Below are 26,598 nucleotides of genomic sequence, written 5' to 3' on the forward strand. Positions count from 1 at the left end.
TTGCCACAAGGGCATCAAATTTCTGTTACTTGTTTTAAAGATTCCGGATGCCTTTACTCTTCTTCCTTCCTCAGAGGTTAATAGCCTAAAGTTAGTCTGTTTTATTCCTTTCTGTGTTTTCATAATTTGATGTAGCCATAAGCATTATAAAGTACTGTTTCTTGTATCAAAATTTTTTTAATGGCACCTCATTTATTCTTTTATAACTTGGTGTTTTTAACAGCTTTCTAAGCACGTCTGATTCATTAAGAAGCAGAGTGAATGCACCTACGTTCATAGTGCCATTAGTCACAAAAGGCAAAATTTGGACATCTGTCCATCGATAGATGAGTGGATAAGGAAGACATAGTACATATACACAGTGGAATACTACTTGGCTTTAAAAAAAGAACATTAGGAGTTCCTATCGTGGCGCAATGGTTAAAGAATCCGACTAGGAACCATGAGGTTGCAGGTTTGATCCCTGGCCTTGCTCAGTGGGTTAAGGATCCAGCGTTGCCGTGAGCTGTGGTGTAGGTTGCAGACTCGGCTTGGATCCCATGTTGCTGTGGCTCTGGCACAGGCGGGCGGCTACAGCTCCGATTGGACCCCTAGCCTGGGAACCTCCATATGCTGCAGGAGCAGCCCAAGAAAAATGGCAAAAAGACCAAAAAAAAAAAAAAAAAAAAATTAAAAAAGAAAAAAAGAAAAATATAATGCCATTTGAAGCAATATGGATGGAACTAGAGATGATCATACTAAGTGAAGTTGCAAAGAGAAAGACAAATATCATATGATATCACTTATATGTGGAATCTAAAACATGGCACAAATGAACTTACCTACAAAACAAACAGGCTCATATATTAAGAACAGACTTGTGGTTCACAAGGGGGTAGAGGGTAGGGAAAGGATGGACTGGGAGTTTGGGGCTAGTAGATGCAAACTATTAAATATAAGGTGGGTGGCTCAACAGGTTAAGGACCTGGGGTTGTCACTACCATGGCTCTGGTCACTGTTGTGACACGAGTGTGTCCCTGGCCCGGGAACTCCCACATGCCGTGGGCTTGGCCAAATAAATATATAGGATGGATAAACAGCAAGGTCCTACTGTACAGCACAGAGAATTATATTCAATAACCATGGATAAATCGTAATGGAAATTAATATAAAAAAGAATGTGTGTATATATATAACTGAATCACTCTGCTGTCCAACAGAAGTTAACACAACGCTGTAAATCAGCTTTACTTCATTAACTGGAAGAAAAAAAAAAAAAATCAGGAGCAGCAGCAACAACAGAGTGAGACTGGTGCCACCTGTCTGTCTGTTCACCCACCATGGCAGGGCACTACACACCAGCTCCCAGTGCGAGATAGCACCCCCTAAGGGAGTCCTACTCGGGCTGAACGGTGGGTGACAAAGGCACTAGATGACGGTCATCTGCCATATGATTTCTCGTGGGATTATTCAATTTCACTCCCCATCATGATTATCTACTTCAGACTGAACACACATAAGTACAACAATCAGTAACTGCCAGGAAAGCCATAACTGGGCTCCACGAGAGTCCCGGCTGTACCCGGACTGCAGTGTTTACAACAACCCACGAGACAGGGCATAGTGTGCTGCTGTGGGGAGGTGGAGCTGTGGGTGACAGCACCACGTGGGCACAGCAACACTGAAACACAGGACGGGATGACTCAAGCAACAAAGACCTGCTGGCTTACAAACTGTATGGAGAAACATGGCAGAAGAAAAGCGAACCATTTTCTCCAAGTGGAATTGGGCTAACCAGATGTGATGATGACCTGGCCTGAAAAGAAGTCAGTTACTGCTCATTTTCAATGACTTTTGCTGGGCTCCTTAGGTTTTGAAAGACACACCTTCTCCTTCTTCATGGTCTGTGTCTTCATCATTGTTCTTGTCTTCACTGTCTAGGTTCAAGTCATCTGGAAGGTCCAAGGCTTCAGGTTCCGGCAGCTTTTCCTGATTGCCATGGTAAGGATCCACCTCATTCTCATCATATTCTCTCTTTGGATAATGGAGAGAATAGGAAAAAACAAATGTTTAAAGCAGCAATCACATATAATTAGCTCTAACCACAGTTGACCCTTGAACAGCACAAGTTTGAACTACTCAGGGGCACTTAAATATGCATTTTTTTCAACAAATATGTGCCACAATACCATATGGATCTATGGCTGGTGGACCTGGGGATGCAGAGAGCCAACTGTAAATTTGAGAAATACAGAGAGGCCAAACTAACAATAGCGTGTGTGTGTATGTGTGTTTATTCGAACTCTACCACATAAACACTAGCATTGACCTTTTGGTTTTGGGTTAATTTTACTTTATTTTTTTTGTCTTTTTAGGGCCATGTCCACAGCAAAGGGAAGTTAACAGGCTAGGGGTGTCGAATCGGAGCTGTGGCCACTGGCCTACACCACAGCAATGCCATATCCAAGCCATGTCTGCAACCCATGCCATGACTCATAGCAATGCCAAATCCTTAACCCACTGAGTGAGGCCAGGGATCGAACCTGCATCCTCATGGATCCTAGCTGGGTTCGTAAGCCACTGAGCCACAACGGGAACTCACTACCCTTTTGGCTTTTTCTTTCTTTCTTGTTTTCCCTTCAAAGGAAGAGTGAAGGTTTGAATTGGTTCATCCTTTTATTTTTAATAGGTATAATCATACCTTAAATAGAAATTTATAGATTGCGCTAATTTAGAATGTAAGTGATAAAAAGAAATCCCACTATCTTTTATTTCTTCAAGTCACAGTTGATTGATCTAAATGACTAAAAGTAGTAATATTTAGAAGTTCCTATCATGGCTCAGTGGTAACGAATCCGACTAGTACAGGAAATAGGTTTGATCTCTGGTGGTCAGTGTCCCTAACACCCACATTGTTCAAGGGCCAAGTGTTACACTGAGAATACAACGTCTCTTTCCTAAAATTACCAGCACACATTAGAATTTTACTAATGTTTTTAGAATTTTCAGGTTGGAATTTCAAATTTCATTTTCTGCGCATACTCTCCACTGATACAAGGTACTGTGTTACTCAGTCTCGAAGAAGACCCTGAAGTTTATGGGGAGAAATACACAAAAGGACACAGGTTTTAGCTACGAGCTATAGCATGAGTTCAAACAGCATGAAGACCACCTCATCAGTACCCAATAGTTAGGTATTTTACGTCTAGTAAGAGGCTCTGTTACACACTTCTTCACGAGGCAATAGGAACAAATGATAAGTAGGGGGAAATGTCTGGAGACATCCCAGGAGCCTTGCAGTGGCCCTGGTCTTGAGTCAGGAGAGCAGATTAGTTTCCAATCCTCATTTTTGAATCCTCATTACCTCATCTATTTGTTCATTGATTTCGTCTTGGCCTTGTCCATCATCATCAGCTTCTGCTTCTTCCTTTTCTTCTTTCTTATCTTTCTGGTTTTTATCTCTGTTTGACTTCCCAGCATCTAAGTTGTCGTCTTTAGCAACAAGTTCAGAATCTTCCTAAATATCAAAGGAAGAAAAAACACAAAATCAGCACTCTCAATCTAAAAACCTGTTTTTAGACACATGCACCCACATGTTCACTGAAGCACTATTCACAATAGCCAAGACATGAAAACAACCTAAATGTCCATCAACACAGATGATTGGATTAAGAAGGTGTGGTATATATACACAGTGGAATACTACTCAGTCATAAAAAAGAACAAAGTAATGCCATTTGCAGCAACATGGATGGAACTAGAGACAAACATACTAAGTAAGTTAGAAAGACAAATACCACCTGATATCACTTATATCTGGAATCTAATATACAGCACAAATGAACCTTCCCACAGAAAAGAAACTCATGGACTTGGAGTACAGACTTGTGGTTGCAGAGGGGGAGGGAGTGGGATGGATTGGGAATCTGGGGTTAACAGATCCAAGCTATTGCCTTTGGAATGGATAAGCAATGAGATCCTGCTCTATAGCACTGGAAACTATATCTAGTCACTTACAATGAAGCATGATAATGTGAGAAAAAAGAATGTACACAGGTATGTGTGACTGGGTCACCTTGCTGTACAGTAGAAATTGACAGAACACTGTAAACCAGCTATAATGGAAAAACTAAAAATCATTAAAAAATAATAATAATAATTAAAATAATTAATAATAATAATTAAAAAAACCGTTTTCACACACAGGTTAACTACCCAACACAGCTCTTAGACATGTGTGATTTCTGCCTCTTGGGCCAATCCAGTTGGAAACATCCAGCTGACAGGGCGTGTATGTCTTGGAGGGAACATGAGGGTCTGTCCAGACAGAATCAGTAAGAGCAGGTATGTGACTGTGGGTGGGTCGAGCTGTGCTGTGTGGTGTCACACCCAGCCCTGGGGGGGTCCCCCAGGCTAGCTGGGGGTAGGTGTGGGATTCTGTGGCCAGCAGCAGAATCAGAGCACCTACACTGAGTCCTCTAACTTCCCTCCTTCTTAACACATGGGGTGGCTCAAGTCAGGCTACTCTTTTGGCCCTAAACACAAGCAATAACCTGGACAGAAAAGAAAAAAAGGAAAAACAGAGATGGAAGAAAGGGAAGAAAAACCCAGTGAGGAAAGGAAGAGCAGTGAATGACAGTGAGTGTAGTTGGTAAGAACAGTACCTCCTCTCAACCTGGGGACTACATGATGGGGGAATCTTTTAATTACCTCATCCATTCCTGGTCCGGTTTCTTCAATTGTACTGTCCTCTTCCTCATCTTCCTCATCGTCGTCATCACCCCAAAGCCTCTCATCTAGTTTGTCAGCTTCCTCACCATTCAGATCGCCCATCTGTTTATCCAGGTCTCTGTCCTCACTGTCTGATTTCTCATCATCTTCTTCTGAAAGGAAGGGCACTGAGCTTAGTTCAACACACTCCCAAACTGATCTGTTCCTATGAATCTAGGAAAGGCAAGGACCTGGCAAGGGTCTTACTAGAATTTACTCCCTATTTTCACAGAATACCCCACAAGCAGATGCTTTTAGATCTCCTAAAGTAGTCCTATTGTGTTTTGCAGACTGTTTGGAGAACAAGGAGGCCTGGGATGTGTTAAGAGACTCTAAGAAGGGTGGTGGAACAGCTGTCAGGGTGTCTAATTCTGGTGCTGGGAGAATGTCCAAACCAAAACTCAGCAGCCTCACTAGGTTTTGGTTTCTTACCTGGGAAATGATAAGTTGGGCTATGAGATTTCCAAGGTTCCTTCCCCAATTCCAACATAACATCAAGGAATTATCCCACATCTCAAATCATGTGTCTAGCTCAGTTAATCAGAATTTTGTTGCCTTTGTTTTTGCTCAAGCTCTGTTTTGACAAAGGTTAAACCCTTTCTCAGGCATGCACTCGTCTACTCTGAAGTCACTTATGATTTCTGCAAGATAGTCTCTTAGAATAAGACAGTACATTTCCAATTATGCTTTGGACAGAAATTTAGGGCAATAGTTGAATACAAATTGATAAATACAAATATGATAGATGATAATGTGCTATAAGAGATTATATTCTCAAATAATTTTGAATGACATGGAATGTTTGTAGGTTAAATGAAAAAAGTAGACATTGGCACGGTTTGTGGTGTGTGAGAGTGTGTGTGTGTGTGTGTGTGTGTGTGTGTGTGTGCGCGCGCGTGCGCGCGCACGCACGCAATAAACAAAAAATAACCCAAAATTGATTCAGTGATTTGTGCGGTAGGTCTAAAAAGGTGTCTATTTCGTTTCTGCATCTCTGTTCTAAATCATCTACAACAAATGTCAAATTTTGTAATTAGCAAAAAAAATTATTTTTAAGAAACTCTAGAACAATGTAATGAGCTGAGAACCCAGCTCTGTGAGAGATTATCTCCTTCTCGTCTGGATTTCCCTGACTGGCACGACCTGGTCAAGGCATCAAGCACATGAGGCGGCCAGAACATTCAGCAGTATTTCTATTTATCTCCAAAATGGATTAGAGACTCTGGACTTGGTGCAGGTGGTGAAGGCACATGTATATGCTGATGTTTTTACCTGCAGTTACGCAGAGTAACCAACTTGCTCCAAAGAAAGAGTAAGACAGGCTCCTTATTGGGAATGTGTAATTTCCTGGATAAAATATTTTGGAAAAATAAGAATGAAGGACAATCTCAAACCTTGTTCCTCAAGCTCCCCATCATGCATTTTCCCATCAAAGTCTTCTGACATCTCAATGGCATTGTCCTCGCCCTTAATGTCTGGTTTTGAGTCAGGATCTTCTTTATCCTTTTCTTGACCCTTCTGAAATGTATCTTCTGCCTAGATCAAGAAGCATTACAGAAAACATAAATGAACATTCCAAGTTACTAATGTTTATTCAGCTTTAAAGAGAGTACAAATATATTAGTGCCAAGGTTAACAGTATAAAATTATCTCTGGAAAGAGAAGAAAGAATCAACTGAGAAAAGACACATAATTTGTGACTTGCTTTAACATTTCCATAGTTAATTTCTAGTTTCACTGCACTATGTTGTTAGAGAATATAGAATTTTGTTCAGGTTTTCTTCACGTGAATTGTTTTATTTTTAATCTAAACATGTATTTTTAAAAGACTATACATTCTCTATAGGACAAAAAAATTCACCAGTCTTATTATATTGCCCATAAATTTAATATTTGCCATTTTGCTCTCTCATAGACATCACACTCACAGTGGAGTACTTCTCCCCCCATGCCTTTTTTTATTTTTTGTTGAAGTAGGTTGATTTACAACATTGTGTTACTTTCAGGTATACAGCAAGGTGATTCAGTTACACATACAGGTATATGTGTATGTATATAATAACCTATAAAACAATCTGAAAAAGAATAAAGATTCTTGGAGTTCCCGTCATGGCTCAGTGGTTAATGAATCCGACTAGGAACCATGAGGTGGTGGGTTTGATCCCTGGCCTTGCTCAGTGGGTTAAGGATCCAGCGTTGCTGTGAGCTGTGGTGTAGCTCGCAGACGCAGCTCGGATCTGGTGTTGCTGTGGGGCTCTGGCGTAGGCCTGCAGCTACAGCTCCGATTAGACCCCTAGCCTGGGAACCTCCATATGCCATGGGTATGGCCCTAGAAAAAAACAAAAAGATAATTAAAAAAAAAAAAAAAAAAAGAATAAAGATTCTTCTTCAGATCTTTTCTATTATTGGTTATTATAAGGTATTGAATATAGATCCCTATGCTATACAGTGGCCCTTGTTTATCTATTTTCTATATGGTAGTGTGTCTGTCAATCACAAGTTTCTAGTTTATCCCTCCCCAGTCACTATAATTTTCTTTGCTTTTCCTTAAACTATATATTCCTACATAATCTACATCATATTTGAGGAAAAGACTTAGGATTGCTATCCCTTTCATCCCTTTCATCCTTTTTTTAAAATATAAAAGCAGAGTTCCCATCATGGCTCAGCGGTAACGAGCCCGACTAGTATCCATAAGGATGCAGGTTTGATCTCTAGCCTGGATCAGTGGGTTAAAGATCCGGGCATGGCCGTGAGCTGTGGTGTAGGCTCGGATCCTGCATTGCTGGGCCTGCAGCTGCAGCTCCGATTCAACCCATGGCCTGGGAACTTCCATATGCCCCATGTGCAGCCCTATAAAGCAAAAATAATAATAATAAAATATAAAAGCAATAAAAATCTCAATTTAAAAATTTCTAAGCAAAACAGAGTAAGTTCTCCTAGCACCGGAATCCTCCAAAACTAGCAAAGAAATCACCACTGTGACGTTTTGCAGCACCTTTTGATCTGTAAGTATATCAACAGATACTTATAAATATAGGTAGTATGTATCAATACCGGCCTCCTAAGACCTTTTTCAACAAAAAAAAAGGATCATAGTTTATACAAACTATTTTTCTTTCTTAAGTTAAAAAAAGTCTGCTTTTCTTTTTAAAGTTGTTTTTTGCATTGGATTTGCACTTTAGTATTAGGTTCACTTTTTATTTTTCCCATTAAAGTACTGTGTGCTAATTAAGTTAAATTTGAGAAATATAGGAGTTCCCGTCGTGGCGCAGTGGTTAACGAATCCGACTAGGAACCATGAGGTCGCGGGTTCGGTCCCTGCCCTTGCTCAGTGGGTTAACGATCCGGCGTTGCCGTGAGCTGTGGTGTAGGTTGCAGACGCGGCTCGGATCCCGCGTTGCTGTGGCTCTGGCGTAGGCCGGTGGCTACAGCTCCGATTCAACCCCTAGCCTGGGAACCTCCATATGCCGAGGAAGCGGCCCAAGAGATAGCAACAACAACAAACAACAACAACAAAAAGACAAAAAGACAAAAAAAAAAAAAAAAATTTGAGAAATACAGAAAGGCCAAAATAACAATAGTGTGTGTTTACTAGAACTTTATCACATAAACACTAGCATCACCCTTTTGGTTTCTGTTTTTTGTTTTTGTTTTTTGCTTTTTAAAGCCGCACACGCAACACATGGAGGCTCCCAGGCTAGGGGTCCAACTGGAGCTACAGCTGCCAGCCTACACCACAGCCACAGAAACATCAGATCCAAGCCACGTTTGTGATCTATACCACAGCCACAGTAATGCCAGATCCTTAACCCACTGAGCAAGGCCAGGGATCAAACCTAGTCGGGTTGGTAACACCTTAAGCTCCAACAGGAACTCATCACCCTTTTGGTTTTTTATTTCTTTCCAGTTTTCCCTTCAAAGGAAGAGTGGACGTTTGAATGGGTTTATCCTTTTATTTTTAACAGACATAATCAGACCTTAAATAGAAATTTGTAGATTGCTTTAAATTTAGAATGTAAGTAATAAAAAGAAATCCCACTATCTTTTATTTCTTCAAGTCACAGCTGATTGACCTAAATGACTGAAATAGTAATGTTTAGGAGTTCCCATCATGGCTCAGCCAGGGATTGAACCCTGGACGTGGGTTCAATCCGTGGCCTTGCTCAAAGGGTAAAGGATCTGGTGTTGCCATGAGCTGTGGTATAGGTTGCAGACTGAGCTTAGATCTCACATTGCTATGGCTGTGCTATAGGCTGGCAGCTGCAGCTCCCATTAGATCCCTAGCCTGGGAACTTCCATATGCTGTGGGTTTGAGAAGTAGTAATGTTTAAAAAAAAAACAAAAAACAAAAAACAAAAAAACACTCACAAGGGCACAGAGCTTAAAATTTCAACATGTCTTAAAGACATACAAAAATAAAACCTATTAACAGCAAACAGTAGCATTATTATTTAATGCAGTTAACACTTAAAATAGCTACACTTTTAACTTTAAACAAACTATTACCAAAAATGCAGCCTAGAAAATGATCAGCAAAAACCTTCCCATTTAAAATAAAGAAATTTTATATCATTTCCCTTCCAAATTATAGCTGCAACAAATAACTGGCCTGCAAAGTTCCTTTCTGTGTTCTTTAAGCGTTTCACTTATAGCTGCTCCCCAAGCTCCGGTATTCTTTTTTTTTTTTTTTTTTTTTTTTGGTCTTTTGTCTTTGTTGTTATTGTTGCTATTTCTTGGGCCGCTCCCGCGGCATATGGAGGTTCCCAGGCTAGGGGTTGAATCGGAGCTGTAGCCACCGGCCTACGCCAGAGCCACAGCACCGCGGGATCCGAGCCGCGTCTGCAACCTACACCACAGCTCATGGCAACGCCGGATTGTTAACCCACTGAGCAAGGCCGGGGATCGAACCCACAACCTCATGGTTCCTAGTCGGATTCGTCAACCACTGCGCCACGATGGGAACTCCAGCTCTGGTATTCTTAAGGTGCCTAGATTATAGTTTGAGAACCATTACCTAATAGAAAAAAATTTTTGAAAACTTACCTGCTCTTCATTCTCTATCTGGTCACTCACATCCTTCATGCCTTCGCCTTCTCCAATCCCACCGCCCTCATAGTCATGGAACTCGGTGGCTCCCTCTCCTGCTGAATCTTCCATAAATTCTTTGGGCAAGCAAAATCCCTCAAAAACAAAAAGAGTGAAAGTTAGGTACAAAAGCAATAAAAAAAAGGAATTTCCAGTCTGCTGCAGGAAAGAATACCATAAATAATTGATTAGTAAGCATTTTAAATCCGGTCGAAGTATAGCAGACTTTTGACATTTTCTTCCTTGGTGATAATAGTTATTACAGCAGCTCCTGTTGTGGCTCAGCAGGTTAAAGACCCGACTGACACTGTCTCTGTGAGGATGCAGGCTTGATACCTGGCCTCAATCTCTTAGTAGGTTAAGGATCTGGAGTTGCCACAAGCTGTGGCGTAGGTCACAGGTGCAGCTCAGATCCAGTGTGGCTGTGGCTGTGTCACAGGCCAGAGCTGCAGCGCCCATTCAACTCGTGCACTGGGAACTTCTATACACCACAGGTGCAGTCATTAAAACAAAGAAAAAACAGTTATTATGCAGTTTCAAAGCTTGATATCACATTTAATATATGAGTGTTTGACTTTGTGGAGGCATGCATGTGGTAATTTGCCATTCTGCCAAGACAAAAATTTGAATGAGGTATATATACCAGGATCACATTTAGCAGGGGTGGAACCTCTCAGTGTCTAAATCCCAAGGGGGTTTTGTCCTTCTATATCTCATTCCCCAGTCATTAAGCTTGAGAAGAAAGAGACAAGACAGGTAACCCTGCAGGTACAGCAACTCGAAGCAGGATGCTACAAGTAAGAGATTTCATTTTCACTTTAACAAGTGAAGAAAATTTTGTGTGATATTCCTCGCAGTCATATTAATCGTAATATTTAAAAATAAATAAAGATAAGGATATAGACAAAGGATAAAGAATATTCTGGGAGTTCTCATTGTGGCTCAGTGTGTTAAGAACTTGACATAATATCCATGAGGTTGTCGGTTCGATCCCTGGCCTCACTCTAAGGATCTGACATTGCCATGCAGCTGTGGCTCAGATCCGGTATTGCCATGGCTGTGGCACAGGCCTGCACCTGCAGCTCTGATTTGACCCCTAAATGTCACAGGTGCAGCCATAAAAAGAAGACTGCCTTTCCCCCCCAGATCTTGATGTAAATCTGTTGCTCTCAGGGAGTATGCTGTATCTTGCCTTGGCTGTTTGCTGCCAAGACACCTGGCATCCAGGAGGGCAAAGGATGTAGAGTTAAGAACAAGATCAGACATAGTAACAGTCCTGAAGAGTTAACAAAACTGTGTTTCAGGAGTTCCCGTCGTGGCTCAGTGGTTAATGAATCCAACTAGGAACCATGAGGTTGCGGGTTTGATCCCTGGCCTCGTTCAGTGGGTTAAGGATCCGGCGTTGCCGTGAGCTATGGTGTAGATTGCAGACAAGGCTTGGATCCTGCGTTACTGTGGCTCTGGTGTAGGCCGGCGGCTACAGCTCTGATTCAACCCCTAGGCTGGGAACCTCCATATGCCGCGGGAGCGACCCTAGAAAAGGCAAAAAGACACCCCCCCCGCCCCCCTGTTTCATGTCCTAAAAGCAAAAATGAACTACTAATGTGTGAGACAAAGTGGATAGAAAAAGCAGCAAAAGAAACTAATGGCCCTCAATCAAAAATTTTATCACAGAACACAAGCTATCAAGGTATTTGTCAATCTGAGGATGAAAATATACTACAGATAAGCTATCAACTAAAAAGGTCAAGATCCAAGACCAGCAAACACTGATTGTGACTTACACAGAAACAGCTTTCTATGGATCGAATGCTTCAAGCACAACCTACATCTATGATCTTAGCACTGAGTATAACCTACTTTCACGTTCCCTCAGCATTCCTCAGAAGGGAGAGGGATACAATTCAAACACTTATCTGAAAAGAAAGGCAAACTCACTCTCAGGACATGTACTCTTAGAAAGTTGATAGAAAAATATATTTTGGTTAAAATAGTGAGATACACTATTTTAAAGAAATATGTTTCGATGTAGGTAGAATAAACCATAAAAGAAGTCAGCTGTCCTTCTGCCAGCACAGTACTGTAGTGGCTGCAGGTGGGACAGCCACTGGGCTCCCAGAGCTTTGGTTTTATCAGCACCACCTCTACCCCACGGCCCCCCCGCCCCCGGCCAAACGCACACAGGTCTGGTAAGGTCAAAGCCACTTTAGAACCTGTCAGACAAGAGCAATCATGCAAGTGGACAAACATAGCTGACCCAAATCTCAGGGCATCCTCAATATACTCTGTCCTGGCACTGTCCTTTTTATTTTTATTTATTTATTTATTTATTTATTTTAATTTTCTTTCTGGCTGCGCCCACAGCGTTTGGAAGTTCCAGGGCCAGGAATCAAACCCAAGCCATAGCAGCGACCCCAGCCATAACAGTGACACTACCAGATATTTAACCTGCTGAGACACCAGGGAACTCCCTGCCACTGTCTTTTTAGGGCCACACCTGTGGCATATAGAAGGTCCCAAGCTAGGGGTCAAGTTGGAGCTGCAGCTGCCAGCCTATGCCACAGCCACAGCAACACAGGATCCGGGCCACATATGCAACCTACACCACAGCTCACAGCAACACCAAGTCTTTAACCCACTAGCAAGGCCAGGGATCAAGCCCACATCCTCACAGATACTAGTAGGGTTCATTATCAATATGCCACAATGGGAACTCCCACTATCTTTTGCATGCAGTTTCCTCCAAGAAGAGATGGGATGTAACAGTGGTTCACTGTCCATCAGATAGACGGGGCAAATCCGACACATTCATTTATCCACTATTCAACGAATGTACATATTTATCTTCCAGATAAAAGGCCTGGGCTTGTCACTCTTTTTTTTTTTTTTTTTTTTTTTTGAGCCTTTCCATTATTTCAGATACTCATAACTAAGAACTCTTGACTGTTTTCAAAAAGCCTAGACTTCACCTTCAGTTTATAAATTCCTATCTTCCTCAAGCGAAACATACCTATACGATAGATACTTGGATTCAGAAATGATCTTGAGGTACTAGAAACATATAAAAAATAAAAAACTACATACTCAGTTGAAGGTGTTTCTCACAAAAATGCAAATTTCACTTTAGAAATGAGGAAACTGAGGTTAACGGACTTACTCATTCTTTGAGTCCCAAACTGGACACCCTCATGACAGGACTTATGACACAGTGCTGGGCCTGTTAGATCTGTGTGCTGCTCTTGAATTTCAAGGGTAGGGGATACAATCCCTACAACTTTGGTGCTTTTCACAACACTGGCTACATGGCTGAATGACTTACCTATTACAGAAAAATGCCCCTCCTGATATTAAGAGCCCTATTACCATTTTATCATGATTAAATACAAATGACTTAAAACTTAATAGCTTTAAGGATTCATTTAGCCTATGAGTTTAGCTCAGAATTATCAGAAAAAAATTCTAAACTAGAGACGGGGAGAGAAGGGTGTGAACAGAAAGCAGCAGCCTTTAGACAGACTTGGAGCCTGGGGGCTCTGCAGGTTCTAAGACTTCAGTGGAAGCAGGCTTAGTAAAAACAGGCCAGACACAGCAGTAAAACATCCACAGGGAGAGCATACCACCTCCTGCGCTATGTGACGGTCCAAAACAAGCCCATCCACCCCAGCATTGATGGGTATGGACTATCTGGGTACCCACGGCCCCAAGGTGCTTCCCATAAACCGTCCTTACCTTCTGGGCCAGCTCCATGAAGATCTGGGCAAGCACAGCGAGCAGCTTTGCAGAGCTTCGGTGAGTTGCCAGAGACACGGTCAGGAAGAAGAGGACAAGGTCTGAGTACCTGGAGAGCATGGGCAGCAGGCGCACCAACAAGCAGCAGGCCTGGGTGAAGAGCTGGGGCAAAAAGACAGAAGGCCTGCTCTCACCGCATTTCCTCTGGGTGACAGAAATGTTCCCGGACTAGGCAGTGACAGTGACAATGGATGTGCGACATTGTGAATGTACTAAATGTCACCAATAGTATGTTTTATTCACACACACACACACCTGCCGAGATTTCTTCCTTATTCACACAAACCTTCACAAAACTACACTTTAAATTCTCAGTCACTTTAAGTCTCAGTTAATAAAATAGTTTGTTTTTTTTTTAAAATATGTTTATAAACAAATTCTACTGTTCAAAGTTTGATTCTACTGAATCAAAGTTGACACTGGAGGCAATGCTACAGAATAACATACAGGCCCTAGAAAATAAGCGGCTTCTCTGGCGTTACAGAGATGACAACCCCATCCTCTTCCGGCTCTTTGTGACGGGAATGGTGTTTGCACAGTAGGACCCACAAGCCTTCGTTATGGTGGCGACATCCACCATTAACGTCAAATGCCCAGAAGTCTGTGATTAGGATGTGATATGGATTGCTAGCATTGTTACACCTATGCATTTTAAGACGTAACCCTTATCCAGCAAGCCCTAAGCTTGCAAAGTTTTGTCAATGAGGTTTACATGTATAAAGAGATCAAGTTCTTAGTGTTTCTATCAAGGAGGCCTGCTTTGGGACCAGCCACAGAATGCAGCGAGGCAAGACTCCCTCTGCCTCTGCCAGGCCCACTATGAACAGCACGAAGCCTGCAAGGACCCACTGGTTACCATGTGCTTTGCTGCTGTGCCATCCTCGCCATACGACTTCAGCCTCTCCAGCAGCTCAGAGACAGCGGAAATGATCTTTTGCACATGCAAAGTGCTCACGTCGGCCCAGAGGTCATCCTCTAAGAGTCTTATCAGATGTCCTGACTGCAGTCCCCAAAGACCAGCTGCTTCTTTCATTCACAGAAAAGAACGACATGGTGAATGACAGAAAATAAACCCCTTTCATCTTCATTCATCCAATAATCATTTCCAACATTTGTCCTTAAATATTTAGCCATGAAAATAGATCATCAAATAAAAACTGAATCAAGTCTGAAACTAATTTTTCCCCTTATTTCAGACGTACCATCCTCTTCTTGTGGTCCTGTTTGGTCAGTGTTCTCCTCTGCTTTCTTACTGTTTCTTTCTGCTAAGTTCTGGATGGCACACAGGATGGCCCGGATGGCAGTTTCCATCTGCTCTGAAAAATCCTCTATAAACCCTTCCTCCAGTGCTTGGTTTCCTAGTCAAGTAACACAGTACAAAACAAATTTTAAAAACCAAATCATTGTTTCAGTGCCTCTGGAAATCATGAGCAATCCTCGTTTGGTGTTTTAATAAATAGCCACAGATAAAGCACCTGCTATGACTGAGCCACTGTCAAGCTGTGCTGGATACAAAGATGAACGAGACATCCCTGGCCTAAATAAACCTACAAGGCTAGTGTCTTTGCTAAAAGAATGCCAAAAATATGAAGACAGTTAAGATGTTGTGCATAAGCACCAACTTAGTCCCAACATCTGGTGTCAGCTTTCTAGTATAAGGGAGAATTTTCTGGAACAGCAGTGAGCCTATGCTGCCTCCCCACACATACTCTAAAGTAAGCAACATGACGGCAATCCAGAAGCAAGGTACTCAAACAACAGAGGCAATGTAAGTTAAGGGTTGTGGGTTCAACCACACTTGCCTGCCTTAGCGCCCCGGACAGATATAGCTAGAAAAGAAAACAGTGTGTCTGAAGGACAATCTGGACTTTTTAAGACATTGTTCCTACGCTGGGCTTTACTCCCTCAGTGAGCAGCAGTCCTCACCTCCTTGGCCACCTGGGGTGAGCAGATGTATCTTCCAGGTAGTGAAGTCATCTGTGGCTTTATTGATCTCTCTTCTCACATATTTCAGACTCTCTACTAATGCCATTTGTGAGTCTGTTTGTTCACCCTCAACCCCTGGAAGAATGAACAAGGACTCTAGGCCTTGCAAATGAGCTGATACCTGGGACAGGCAACTCAGCCCAGAAGAGCAAACTTCAAAATCTTTCCTGCAACAACAGAAACATCACAATGTTGAAATGAAGTGCTACCACACACACACCCCTGCATCCACTAAACTCATCACAGCTAAAGATTTATAGCAAGACATAATCCACAAAGCACTGCGCCCCTCCACTGGAAAACTGAGGACTGAAGCATGACCCCTTTCATCATTTCATCCCATTACTAAACCTGAACAACATCCACACACACAGAGGGAGAGCAAAGACATAGGCACACTCACCAAGAATGAAAGAGAGTCTCACAAGATTGCTGCCTAATTTTATCAACATCAGCTTTCACTGTTTTAATGGTTTTTAGCATCTCTGTTAATCTCTCGGTTGACTGCTGCCAAAGCTGGTCTTGTTTCCTCATCCGGCAACCGGAGGGCAGCTGATTTCTAGGAACTGGAGATGGGTAGCTCAGATCTGATGGGATATGGTCCAGCACTGCTCCAGAAAGCTGCCCTGTCTTGAGCTCTGGTGCTTCTAGACTCTGTGCCTGGGCATCACCTTGGCCTGGAGCCGGCCCCACACTGGGGCAGCACTGGAGGAGCCAGAGGAGCTGCTCAAGCAGGATCTGGCTCTGCATGGCCAGGTGCTGCAGCCTCTCCGTCCACTGCTGAACCCCATCCTGAGGCGGGAAGGCCACGGGGTAGACAGGCGGCCCCGTAAGCCTGCCATGAATCTCTTGCACACAACTGAGCAGGTTCCTGTACAGAGAAACAAACCCACGGGGAAAACATATGGCACCTAAACTGTGTCACCAAGCTGTTTGTAATAGTAAATTTGTTTACTTCTGAATGAAATTCAGGCTTTCCCACATACATAGGAAAAGAGGATTCCCCCAGACAAGTAAAAAGCCTGTTAAAATGCCTTCCAAAGTACATGAACCAGCCCCCAGTGCTTAGATACGCCCTCTGAGTATCAGAAGTATCAGCACTCACTGCTTACCACCCGCCCCTCCCAGCCCTCTCACATCCAGCACAGCTCTGCAGTGACTCAACTGCCAGTTTGTTTGTTGTTTAATCTAGTAAATGTAATATACTTTATTAGGTAAGTTCTTATGAGTGGAGAAGAAAATGCTGAAGCTGAAGTGATTATAGTCTATAATACTACCTCTCAGCCAAGAATCCACTCAGCAGATGATGACAGGTTTCTGAACTGTCCTCATCTTTTAAATATCTATTTCCAGTAAGGAGCATCATGGACAGTTCAGCAAATTGTAACTCTGCGGTCCATAAAGCTTAACTAGTCGAAGCCGATTCACATCTGATCTATGCCAGAGACAGGGACACCCCAATACCAGGAACACAACTGTACCCCTCAGCCCACAAGGACACCCCCATTCCAATAGACCCAGGTGTGGTTCGGCTGTGACAGTTCTGGCATCTTACTTGGCCCTGAACTCATCCCCTAGAGATGCAGAGGCATCACCACCAAAAACGAGGAGCAGAGCGACCTGCTTCTCGGGGCCTCAGACTTCACAGTAGCACTAAGCTGCACACAATGCTCCTGACTGTGCTGCAAAGGCTGCCAGTCAACCCATACCTGAGGAGGATCCATTGCTCTGTCAGCAAGGTCAGTGAGCGCCGCTGCCGGATAAGTACCTTCATCAAATGTGCCGAAAAACCTTTACACCGCTCCACGTTGCCTGTGCCCATCTCCTGGCAAGGCAAGAGGGAAGAGGAGAGCATGCTGGGGGCTGCCAACACTGCTCCATGCTGCACCCCTGGGGGGCCCAGCTCAGGGAAGCGTGGAGGTGCTGCCCTCTAGAGGCGACATGCGGGCCCCTGTGAGCAGCATTGCTCCAATTATGCTTCCACAGACACTGACGTTCCCTGAAAAGGAACCAGGTTTATCACCAAAATTGGGTATCTGTGGTCTCGTCTCAACTTACATGGGGGGAAAAAGACCTGAGGGGGGCATTCTCAATCTGAAGTTTTTCTTCCATAATTTTCTTATGCATTTGGTCCTGAGTAATAAGACTTATAAGACACTCTCTAATAAACACAAAATTACAGATATTTATGTAAGTTTAATGATGTTCTGCAAAAAGCTCAGTCACTGTCACTAATAGGCTGTGATCATGTGACAGGGTCTGAGGATGACAGGAACAGGAATGTCCCTAGGCCCCAACAATCCCAAGGATCCATCATCCTACCTTGGCAGGAGCTGCTAGGGCAGCACTAAGCCTGGCGTGCCGTGCAAGAGAGCGATAGAAATACTTTTGGCACCCATCCCATGAAGAGGAGATTTCTGTAAGCAGCCTGGAGAAGAAATCAATATGATTTACTTAATTAAAACCACTATCTCCACCCCAGATCCTGAGCACTCAGGGACTGGTCTATTTAGCCACAACCCAAAGCCAAGAGTCTGAACAGATTTATTTCTGTGAGGACTCATGCAGTCAGGCACTCAACAGTCCTTTATACAAAGGATGTATTTATTACACACTTAGCACTGAAAGTACAGTGGAAATAAATTATGACAATATGGTTTCCTTAACAGAAGTGTTATAACTCTCTTGGCAGTGGAGGCAAGGGTTCATAAACTCTGATGCCAACAGAAGCCACACAGACCATGTACACGATTAAGGAGAGCCAAGCCCAGAATGATGCGTGGCAATGACAGCTGACCTCAGTGAGGGAGAAGCAACAGGGACTGTTATGACCATTGTGAACCTGAGAGCATGTGTCCTGGAAAAAGAGGGCTATAGCTAACTTCTGACCGCATGGGAAGGCAAGCACACATGGCCAAATTTCCCCCAAAAACTGAAAATCCAGAATGCTTCTATAAAATTTCCACTCCTTACAATGTGCTGAATTCAAATTTAAGGCACTTGACAGGGCCGCTGAGCAAAGAAAAAACAAATGTATATGCTGCAGTCAGCCCATTCCAACAACCTCTGCTATAGTTACTAACAGTTAAAACAGAGCGGGAACTCCATCTCTCTTCAACAGGCTCTCAAATTCAAGAATGTATTGGAACTTAGAAGAGGTTCATGTATATAGAATAGTTAAAAATATAGCCATTCTCTCACACATTTTCACCTGGATTTTTTTTCAAATCAAGTGAATAGACCTCAGGACAAAAATAAAGTTCAAACAAACAACAACAACAACAACAAAAAACAAAACAAACAAACCAGGAGAGACGGATACTAGGAGAAAAAAATGGAAAGAAGAAAATCAACGACTAACTACTAACACATGCTTTTGACGTTTTAAGTGGCCCCTTGTTTGTCTCACCCCCCAGACCCCCAACAGAGCTCGAACCACCCAATGTTTCTCACAGGATGGGAAAGGAAGGGAGGAGAGGAAAAGAAAATTGATGCTTACTGAGTGTTCGCCACCTGCCAGTCCTGAGCCGGGCACTTTTCTAAATTTACCTTTATGGCAACACTAGGACAGGAATACTGCTATCCCCACTTTGGCAAATGAGAACACAGAAGCTTAAATGACTTGCTCCATTTATAATTAAAAACACAAACCTAGAATCAGCTTCCTGAGTGCTGCTGACTATAGACAATGCGCTCCGGAGGTCCAACGGGTGAAGATGAAGCATCTCTTGAGGGTTTTTGGAACGGGCCCAGGAAATACCTTTGCGATATGACAAACCTAGGAAATCAGTAGCATGTGTTTAAATAAACTCAGAAGAGAATGAGTGTGCCAGGCATAATCCCCAATGCCACTGTTGCTCAAAGTCAAGTCCTGGGAACAGCAATGCCCAGAAGCTTGTTAAAAAAGCAGGCCCTAGGGCCCTGCCCCACACCTACTGAAACAGAAGCTGCTTCTGCACTTTAGCAGGCTCCCCAGGTGATTCATACATGAATCAGTTTGAGAAGCATTGCTCTCTACGCAACGTTGGAAGGGCGTGCTGCACAACATATGGTGATGAAAACAGAAAACATGGTTTCTGAGCCTTATTACAAAACTGTGAAACTCTGAGAATCACAAATGGTTCATCATAGGATTTCATGTGTGTGACTGGAACTCTTAGAATGGCACTTCAAAAACTTTGCCTGCCACCTTATGCATCCCACCATCTCAACTGTTTCTAGAAATTCCCCCCAAATCACCCAAATTATTTTTCTTCCTAAAAGCAGGTGATTAAACTTCACTGTGTTTTCTTTTGCTTTTGCTTTTTAGGGCTGCAGGTGTAGTATATGGGAGTTCCCAAGCTAGGGGTTGAATCAGAGCTACAGATGCTAGCCTACGCCACAGCCACAGCAACACTAGATTCAAGCCTCATCTGTGACCTATACCACAGCTCTCAAAAATGCCAGATTGTTAACCCACTGAGCAAGGCCAGGGATCCAACCGGCATCCTCATGGGTACTAGTTGGGTTCGTTTCTGCTGAGCCACAATGAGAACTCCCATTGTATTTTCAACTGAGAACCTTACCAGTTTTTGCAAGGTGTTTAAAGAGGTCTGCTAAAGCTCGCTGCTTCTGCATGAGAATATGCTTGGCTTCTGACCGCTGCTTCTCCTTCTCTGAGGAGGGCTCCACCTTTAAGCTCTGCAGCTCACTCACAGAGGAAATTACTTGACCTGCACAGGTAACATGGGGCAAACACAGAGATTTCAAGGAATTTTCAGTGTACTCAGATCACCCAAGACCAAAGACCTTTAGAAAAACCAAGACCAGGTGTCATTCATCCTTTTATCTAACACAGTCCCTAGCATTTGGCCAATTCTAAATAACTAAACTGATCAAGATGCATGATAAAAATACATGGGGTTTCATATCTCTTGACAATTAACAATCCAAATAAAAGTAGTTTTTGTTTTGTTTTGTTTTTTGGGAGGTGCCCCACAGCATATGGAGTTCCTAGGCCAGGGATCAGATCTGAGCTGCAATTGCGACCACAGCCACGGCAATGCCAGATCCTTAACCCACTGTGCTGGGCCAGGGATTGAACCTGTGTCTCAGTGCTACAGAAACACTGCCAATCCAAGTGCACCATAGTGGGAACTTGTGTTTTGCCTTTTTAATTCAGTGATTTTATAATCAATCAAGCAAAAATCACTTATTGTGCATGGAATGATATTTTGATTTACACTAGAAATTTTTAAAACTTGAGGAAGATTTCCAATATATACAACTCATACATACAACTCAATATCTGAGCTCCTACATTGTACCTGGTACTTGGTAAACATTCTTTCAACCTGCACAGCTCCAGAAGAACTCATCTGTAGCCACTCAAAGAGGCTCAGAGATGTCTAGTCACCTTCTAAAGGCCATTCAGCTAAAGAGCAGACCTGAAGTCAGGACCCAAACCCTGGCCGAACTGACTCCAAAGCCCAAATTCTTTCTCCAGCACCATGTTACCTTCCTGAACACCCTTGGGCACCTATTACAGGAGGGTGCCACCAACCTGCCACAGGCGGTGTTACAGACTGTGTAACCCCAAATCCATGTTGAGGTCCTAACCCCAGTACGTCAGAGTGAGATTGATTTTAGAGACAGGGCCTCTGAAGAGGCAACTGAGGTTAAAATGAGGCCTCAGGGGTACACCCTAATCCACCTGATTGCCGTCCTTAAAAAAAGAGGAGATCAGAACACAGAAAAGGCATCTACAAAAGCCAAGGAGAGAACTTTGGACTTTTTAGCCTCTAAAACTGTGAGAAAATAAATTTCTATCGTTTAATTTTTATAGTTTCTATCATTTACCCAAACTGTGGTACAGTTGACCCCTGAACAATGCCGGTTTGAACTGTGTGGGTCCATATACACACGGGATTTTTTTCAACAGTAAATACTGAAATGCTACTCAAGCCTGCGTTGGGTGAATCTTTGAATGTGGAACCAAGGATACAGAGGGCCAATCGTAAGTTACATTCGGATTTTCCAACTTGCACAGGGTTGGCACCCTAGCTCCCACACTGTTCAAACGTCAGCTGTACTTTGTAAGACAGCCCTAGCAAACAAGTACAGGCAGCCTAGTCCTCCAGGTAAGAGCCAGCACACCACACACACTGCACTGCCAGTGCAGGAGTTGGAGAACCCTTTGCATCTTACAGAGTGAGTCCTTTCCAGGAGACACATATGGGATCTCTATTCCACTAACTCTCAACATTAGGCTCAGGCAGACAGGGCATCTGGAACAATGGCTGTTAAGCTATTCTAACAATATTTGGAGAAAAAAAAAAAAAAGATCTCCCTGAAATCAGACCGCAGCCTCCCTGAAGGACAGCTTCAGTCTGACGCCACACTCACTGGGACTGGGGGTGGGTTGAGGTGGGGGAAGTGGTAAAAGGCTGCCATGGGCCGGAATAATCTATTAAATTCTGGGTTCCCCTTCCCAGCCATTGCTGTCAGACTACAGAGCAAGGACAGTTGGGGAGATGGGACTGCGCCTCTCTGAAGTGAGGGGAAATAAAAGAGGACTGTGAATGAATCTTCCTTCAACTCAAGGGAGACAGCACTGAGAGGTGGGACGGCTTCAAGACTCTAGGAAACCCACCTCTGTGCCTCTTTCCTGTTGCCCTCAACCAGTGAGAGCTGATGTGGACAAGGCTATCGTAGAAAATAGCTCAACACCGCACTAGTCTGCAGAAGAGGACGAGGGCAAGAGGAAAACCACAATGACTGAGGGGTCTCAGGCTGGTTTTTTACCCACTTAACACTACTTGAGATGTCCAAGAGGACCCAGGTATCCCCCACCCACCCTCCCTGCCCTCCCCGCGTGCGGCACCCACCGGTGAACTGGTCAAGGCCCTCCACGAGGTGGGGCAGGCGGCTCCCCTCCATGAGCTCCAGGCACACCTTCCTCATGCGTTTCACCAGCTTCGGCAAGCGACGCAGAAGCTCCCCCTCGGAGGGGAGAGGGGCGCCCTGACCTTGTTCTAGAACCATGGCCTAGAGACAGAGCAGAAGCCAGTGTTGAGGCGAGAACATAATAACAGCACAGACGCAGGGTGCTGGGCTGAAATGCTGCCCTCACCCCCACCCCCGCCCCTGCCGCACACCTGACTCAGCAAACAGGAAACCCTCCTCTCCCCGCCTCTGAAGTCTCACAAGAACAAAGGTGGCCTCACCAGAACTAAAACCGCACATGCCGGGCATTTAGAAGGGGAGAAGCCCCAGGACCGCATCACCTGCTATGCTCGTCACCAGGGAAATGGAAATGTGCTTCCGCCACGTCCAGGGCACAGACAGTGTCACTGCTACGCCGCCGTTTCCCAGACACACCAATGAGGCCATACTCCTCTGCCAAATCCTACTTCTACTACCAACTCTCCCCACCCTCCAACTCCTGGGTAGCAGTTCAAATGCCAGGAATCCACATACTACAGGAAGGGATACTAGGCAGAGGGGAGAGCTGTTGTCCACCGGGACAACACTTTCATTCCTACTTTTTCCTGCGGAATCCCAAATCCCTGTGCTGTCTGTCATCAATAGCACATCAAAAACTCTGATCAGCACCACAGAAGCAGTGAGCTGATGAGTACAATCAAAAGAAAATAAATTTGGCAGCCATATCACACATGTCATGGCTGTATGCTCCATTTCTATCATGCTTTCCAAACTACTGAAATACTTAAAATAGCTTAAGAAACACCACTGCTGCCTCTACAGACCCCGGATGGGAAAGAAATACAATACAAAGGCAGAGCTGGGCACTCTTGGGAGTGCTCCCTGCACCTGATATGAGGCAAGGATGCCCATCCTGCAATAGACCTGTTCACCCAAGGTCTTGGTTACTGTTCAAATTTGCAGGAATTTCATAAGCCAGCTCTTAATTCCTGGTGCTTGAAACTGGCCATGGTGGGAAGTATATACATAGTCAGTCACTAGCAACCCCTGCAAATAGCACATCACTGCACACGTCCACTCCCTGAAAGCAGCTTCACCACGTGGGAGCCTAAGGCAGCGGCAACGCCCTATGCCTAAACTCATGCTTCACCTCTTTCCTCACACACAGAGGAAATACAGGTAAGCACAATAGTCATCTCCCCTGGCTAGCACTACACTTCCAGCATATTCCAGGACTAACACTTTCTGCCATATTCTGCAGCAAGGGCAAGCAGACAAATACCAACTCAACCACTAGTCCCCAGAGCAGGACTTCAAAAGCATTTCCTCACCTAATTCTAAGGACACTCCTTCCACACAAAGCATAGGCTCCCTGATTAGCTCAGAAATAAGCAAACACTGTCCCACCAGCTAATACCTGGGCAGCTGCTGGCCGGGCTAACAGGGTCTCCCTTAGTGCCCTGTTCAGACTCTGAATGGGGGTCTCACTCTCAGCTGCATCTGTTGGCCTTGGCAAAAAGTCCAGCTGTTCCTCCTTGTCACTCTCCACCAGGGATGACCGGCAGGGTTCACTCAGGACAGCTTCAAATTTCTTCATGAATTTAAAGAGGGTCCTGCCCCAGGTAATGATGGAGATGAGCAGAAAAAAATTTGGATGGAAAGTGAGCAAATATGTAAATGACACCTTAACACATATATAGATAACTTAATAACCTATACCTCTAGTATACAATGAGCTCCTTAGAAATTCATAATTTTTATTTAAGGAAAAAGCATGACAGGTATTGTTTTCTCCCTTTTCTAGAAGGAAAAACAAGCCAGGAATGGTGGGATCACTCTGCTCAAGGTCAAAGGCGAGCAGTGCAGAGAACTTGACCTTCCACAGCGCACAGCCTGCTCTGCATCTGGCACATCAATTCTTCCTACGGAGAAACTCTGCTTTGGGTGGAAGGTGGCAGTGCTGGAAAGCCAGCAAAACAGTCTAGTGTTTTTTAGTGAGTCCAAGGCAGTGCAAATCAGGCCTTTTAACAACCTAGTCATGCTGTCCATCATTCAGTATTTCTCAGTTTTGGTCATTCCCAGGTTTAAAAGATGAATTACCTGTGTGTCTTTTCCACAGATTGTTTAATAGACCAGAAGCTGACATCATTCCACTTGGATATCTTAACAAATTCCTGTAAGATAAAGGAAGCTCAAGGAATGGCTTTACAAGGCTGGTGTCATTCTGTTTTAGATCATCTGTTTGCCAAAGACCAGAGCCCTCTCCATCCCAAACACAGGACTGTAAGTGAACAAGTAAAACAAGTCTAATAGAGCAAACACATGCTGGTCTCGAAGCAGTGCCAAAAAAAAGTTTAGCTGCAAACAGTGGGTCACTACGTGCTCTAGCTTAAACCGGGGCTGGCTCCACAACCAGTGTGAGTATTAAAAAGATGATCCCCCCACTGCCACTCCAGCACCTCACAGACCGACACTAGATGGCGCTCCTCTGAGGTGAAGATCAGCCTGGGCAAGACCAGGGGAGCAGCCCTGACCCACCCTCTTAGGGGCCTCTGGTGGGGGCCACTCCACAGAAGCTTCACACACGAGGCAGGTCAGCAATGGAGATGATGCCACAAAATGCAAAACCTGCCATCCTACCTGGCAGTTGCAATGCTCTCCTCCATTGCCCAGAGTCCCCTGCCTCACTGTGAAATAGACTAAAGAACACAACTGAGGAAGAACTTGCTGATTTTCTTCTCCCAAGAGTGACTATGACAGGTGTTCATCTTACCTTAAGCTCTTTTTCCAGGGGGGAACGAAGTTCCACAATTTTGGCCTGCACCCGGTCAAAGAATTGTTTGTAATAATGGTACAAATTCCATAGAACACTGCAAAGTGAATCTGGAAGAAACAAAAAGGAAACAAAAATACCACAGTTGCTGCATGTGCTACGGGCTTCACCTATCAGTGATGATCCTTCCTCATTACTCTCTAGGCCAGGAGATTACAGCCAGCATAGCACATGCAGTTTATTTACTGGCTCACCAGGGAGCCAGGGTTAGCAGTTCCCAGAGATGCAGGCTGTCAACGCTACCCTATTTTTTTCATTTCAGTTTGTAGTGGATTTTGTGGTTGCACTTTTGTTCTTAAAGATGGTATACTCAGATGTTCCGCCGAACTCACAATTTCAATCCCTTCCTCAAACTCTTATTGTAAAATCAGCAGCAACAGAGTCTGTTTTAAAAGATGGCACATTTAAGAGGCTGCCCTGACTGTTCATTCATATAAATCTATATTCATTTACAGTGACAGTTTTATCTAAACTGCTGTGGTCAGGGACAGTAATTGACAATAGTTTTATGTACAGTTAGCTGATAACGTGGCAGAGTTCTCCCAAGATCAAAGAACCCAGTAATGGCCTGGATCAAGCAGGAGCTTAGCAGGCATGTGCACTGTCTAGACAGAGAGATGTGCTGCCCCAACAGGCCAGCTCCCCAGTCTGCATCTGGTGATTTACCTCTGCCACGGTTCACCAGTCAGGGCTTCACTTAAAACCAGTCCGTACTTGACTGTAATGTTTTTCTTCCTGTCTTCCTGAATCACATTCAAGTGGCAAACAACCAAAAGTGTCTTGTTTAAAACCTGGTATGCAACAAGACACCTGTCTCATGTGGAAAATTCAAAGCCTAAATAATAACCGTTTGAACACTGTAGGGTAAAATTAAAGAAAAAATAGTGTGTACCTATATATATGTATATACATATATATCCCCTTACCTTTTCCTTCAACTTGCGGCATCAGCAAGACATGACAATGGAAAACCAGTAACATCTGAAGTCGTATGTGAAATTCTCCCAGTGAGGATCCTTCAATAAATGCTTGTAATGTGCTGACCAGCAACATCAGGGTCATCTGTTTGTCATCTTTGGAGATTCAAAGAGGAAAATATACATGTGCCTGATACCATCACTCCCTGTCATAACACTGCACGCAGTCAACTAAGGAATCCCTAAGGGATGGCCGTTAAGTAGAGACACCAGTTAAAATGAAGCTTTGGGGCAAGAACCACAGCTACATTC

At 43.8% G+C, this 26,598-nt stretch overlaps 1 protein-coding gene across 6 annotated transcripts in view; it reads right to left on the reverse strand.

The window, feature by feature from the left end:
* The window catches only part of MDN1 (midasin AAA ATPase 1), a 166,654-nt gene that overhangs the window by 17,316 nt on the left and 122,740 nt on the right, over positions 1-26,598 (reverse strand). For 2 of the 6 annotated variants that reach the window (XM_084960075.1, XM_084960099.1), the window contains 19 exons: positions 26,296-26,442; positions 25,310-25,419; positions 24,637-24,710; positions 23,954-24,149; positions 22,479-22,638; positions 20,178-20,324; positions 19,264-19,390; positions 17,935-18,040; positions 17,322-17,437; positions 16,016-16,483; positions 15,553-15,779; positions 14,829-14,984; positions 14,483-14,652; positions 13,567-13,728; positions 9,796-9,933; positions 6,144-6,285; positions 4,690-4,859; positions 3,344-3,496; positions 1,866-2,013 (listed from right to left, as the gene is read on the reverse strand). In XM_084960075.1, coding sequence (XP_084816201.1) covers positions 1,866-2,013; positions 3,344-3,496; positions 4,690-4,859; positions 6,144-6,285; positions 9,796-9,933; positions 13,567-13,728; positions 14,483-14,652; positions 14,829-14,984; positions 15,553-15,779; positions 16,016-16,483; positions 17,322-17,437; positions 17,935-18,040; positions 19,264-19,390; positions 20,178-20,324; positions 22,479-22,638; positions 23,954-24,149; positions 24,637-24,710; positions 25,310-25,419; positions 26,296-26,442 — 3,117 coding nt within the window. Of the gene's footprint in view, positions 1-1,865; positions 2,014-3,343; positions 3,497-4,689; positions 4,863-6,143; positions 6,286-9,795; positions 9,934-13,566; positions 13,729-14,482; positions 14,653-14,828; positions 14,985-15,552; positions 15,780-16,015; positions 16,484-17,321; positions 17,438-17,934; positions 18,041-19,263; positions 19,391-20,177; positions 20,325-22,478; positions 22,639-23,953; positions 24,150-24,636; positions 24,711-25,309; positions 25,420-26,295; positions 26,443-26,598 lie in introns of all 6 variants that reach the window. The other 4 variants (XM_021089975.2, XM_084960093.1, XM_084960086.1 and 1 more) reach the window with 3 other exon arrangements.

Source organism: Sus scrofa, chromosome 1 (assembly GCF_054392235.1).
Source record: "Sus scrofa isolate SSC_HxYL_T2T_F1_AM1 chromosome 1, Sscrofa_HxYL_maternal_Yorkshire_Landrace_v2.0, whole genome shotgun sequence".
In the NCBI taxonomy this organism is placed as follows: Eukaryota; Metazoa; Chordata; class Mammalia; order Artiodactyla; family Suidae; genus Sus; species Sus scrofa.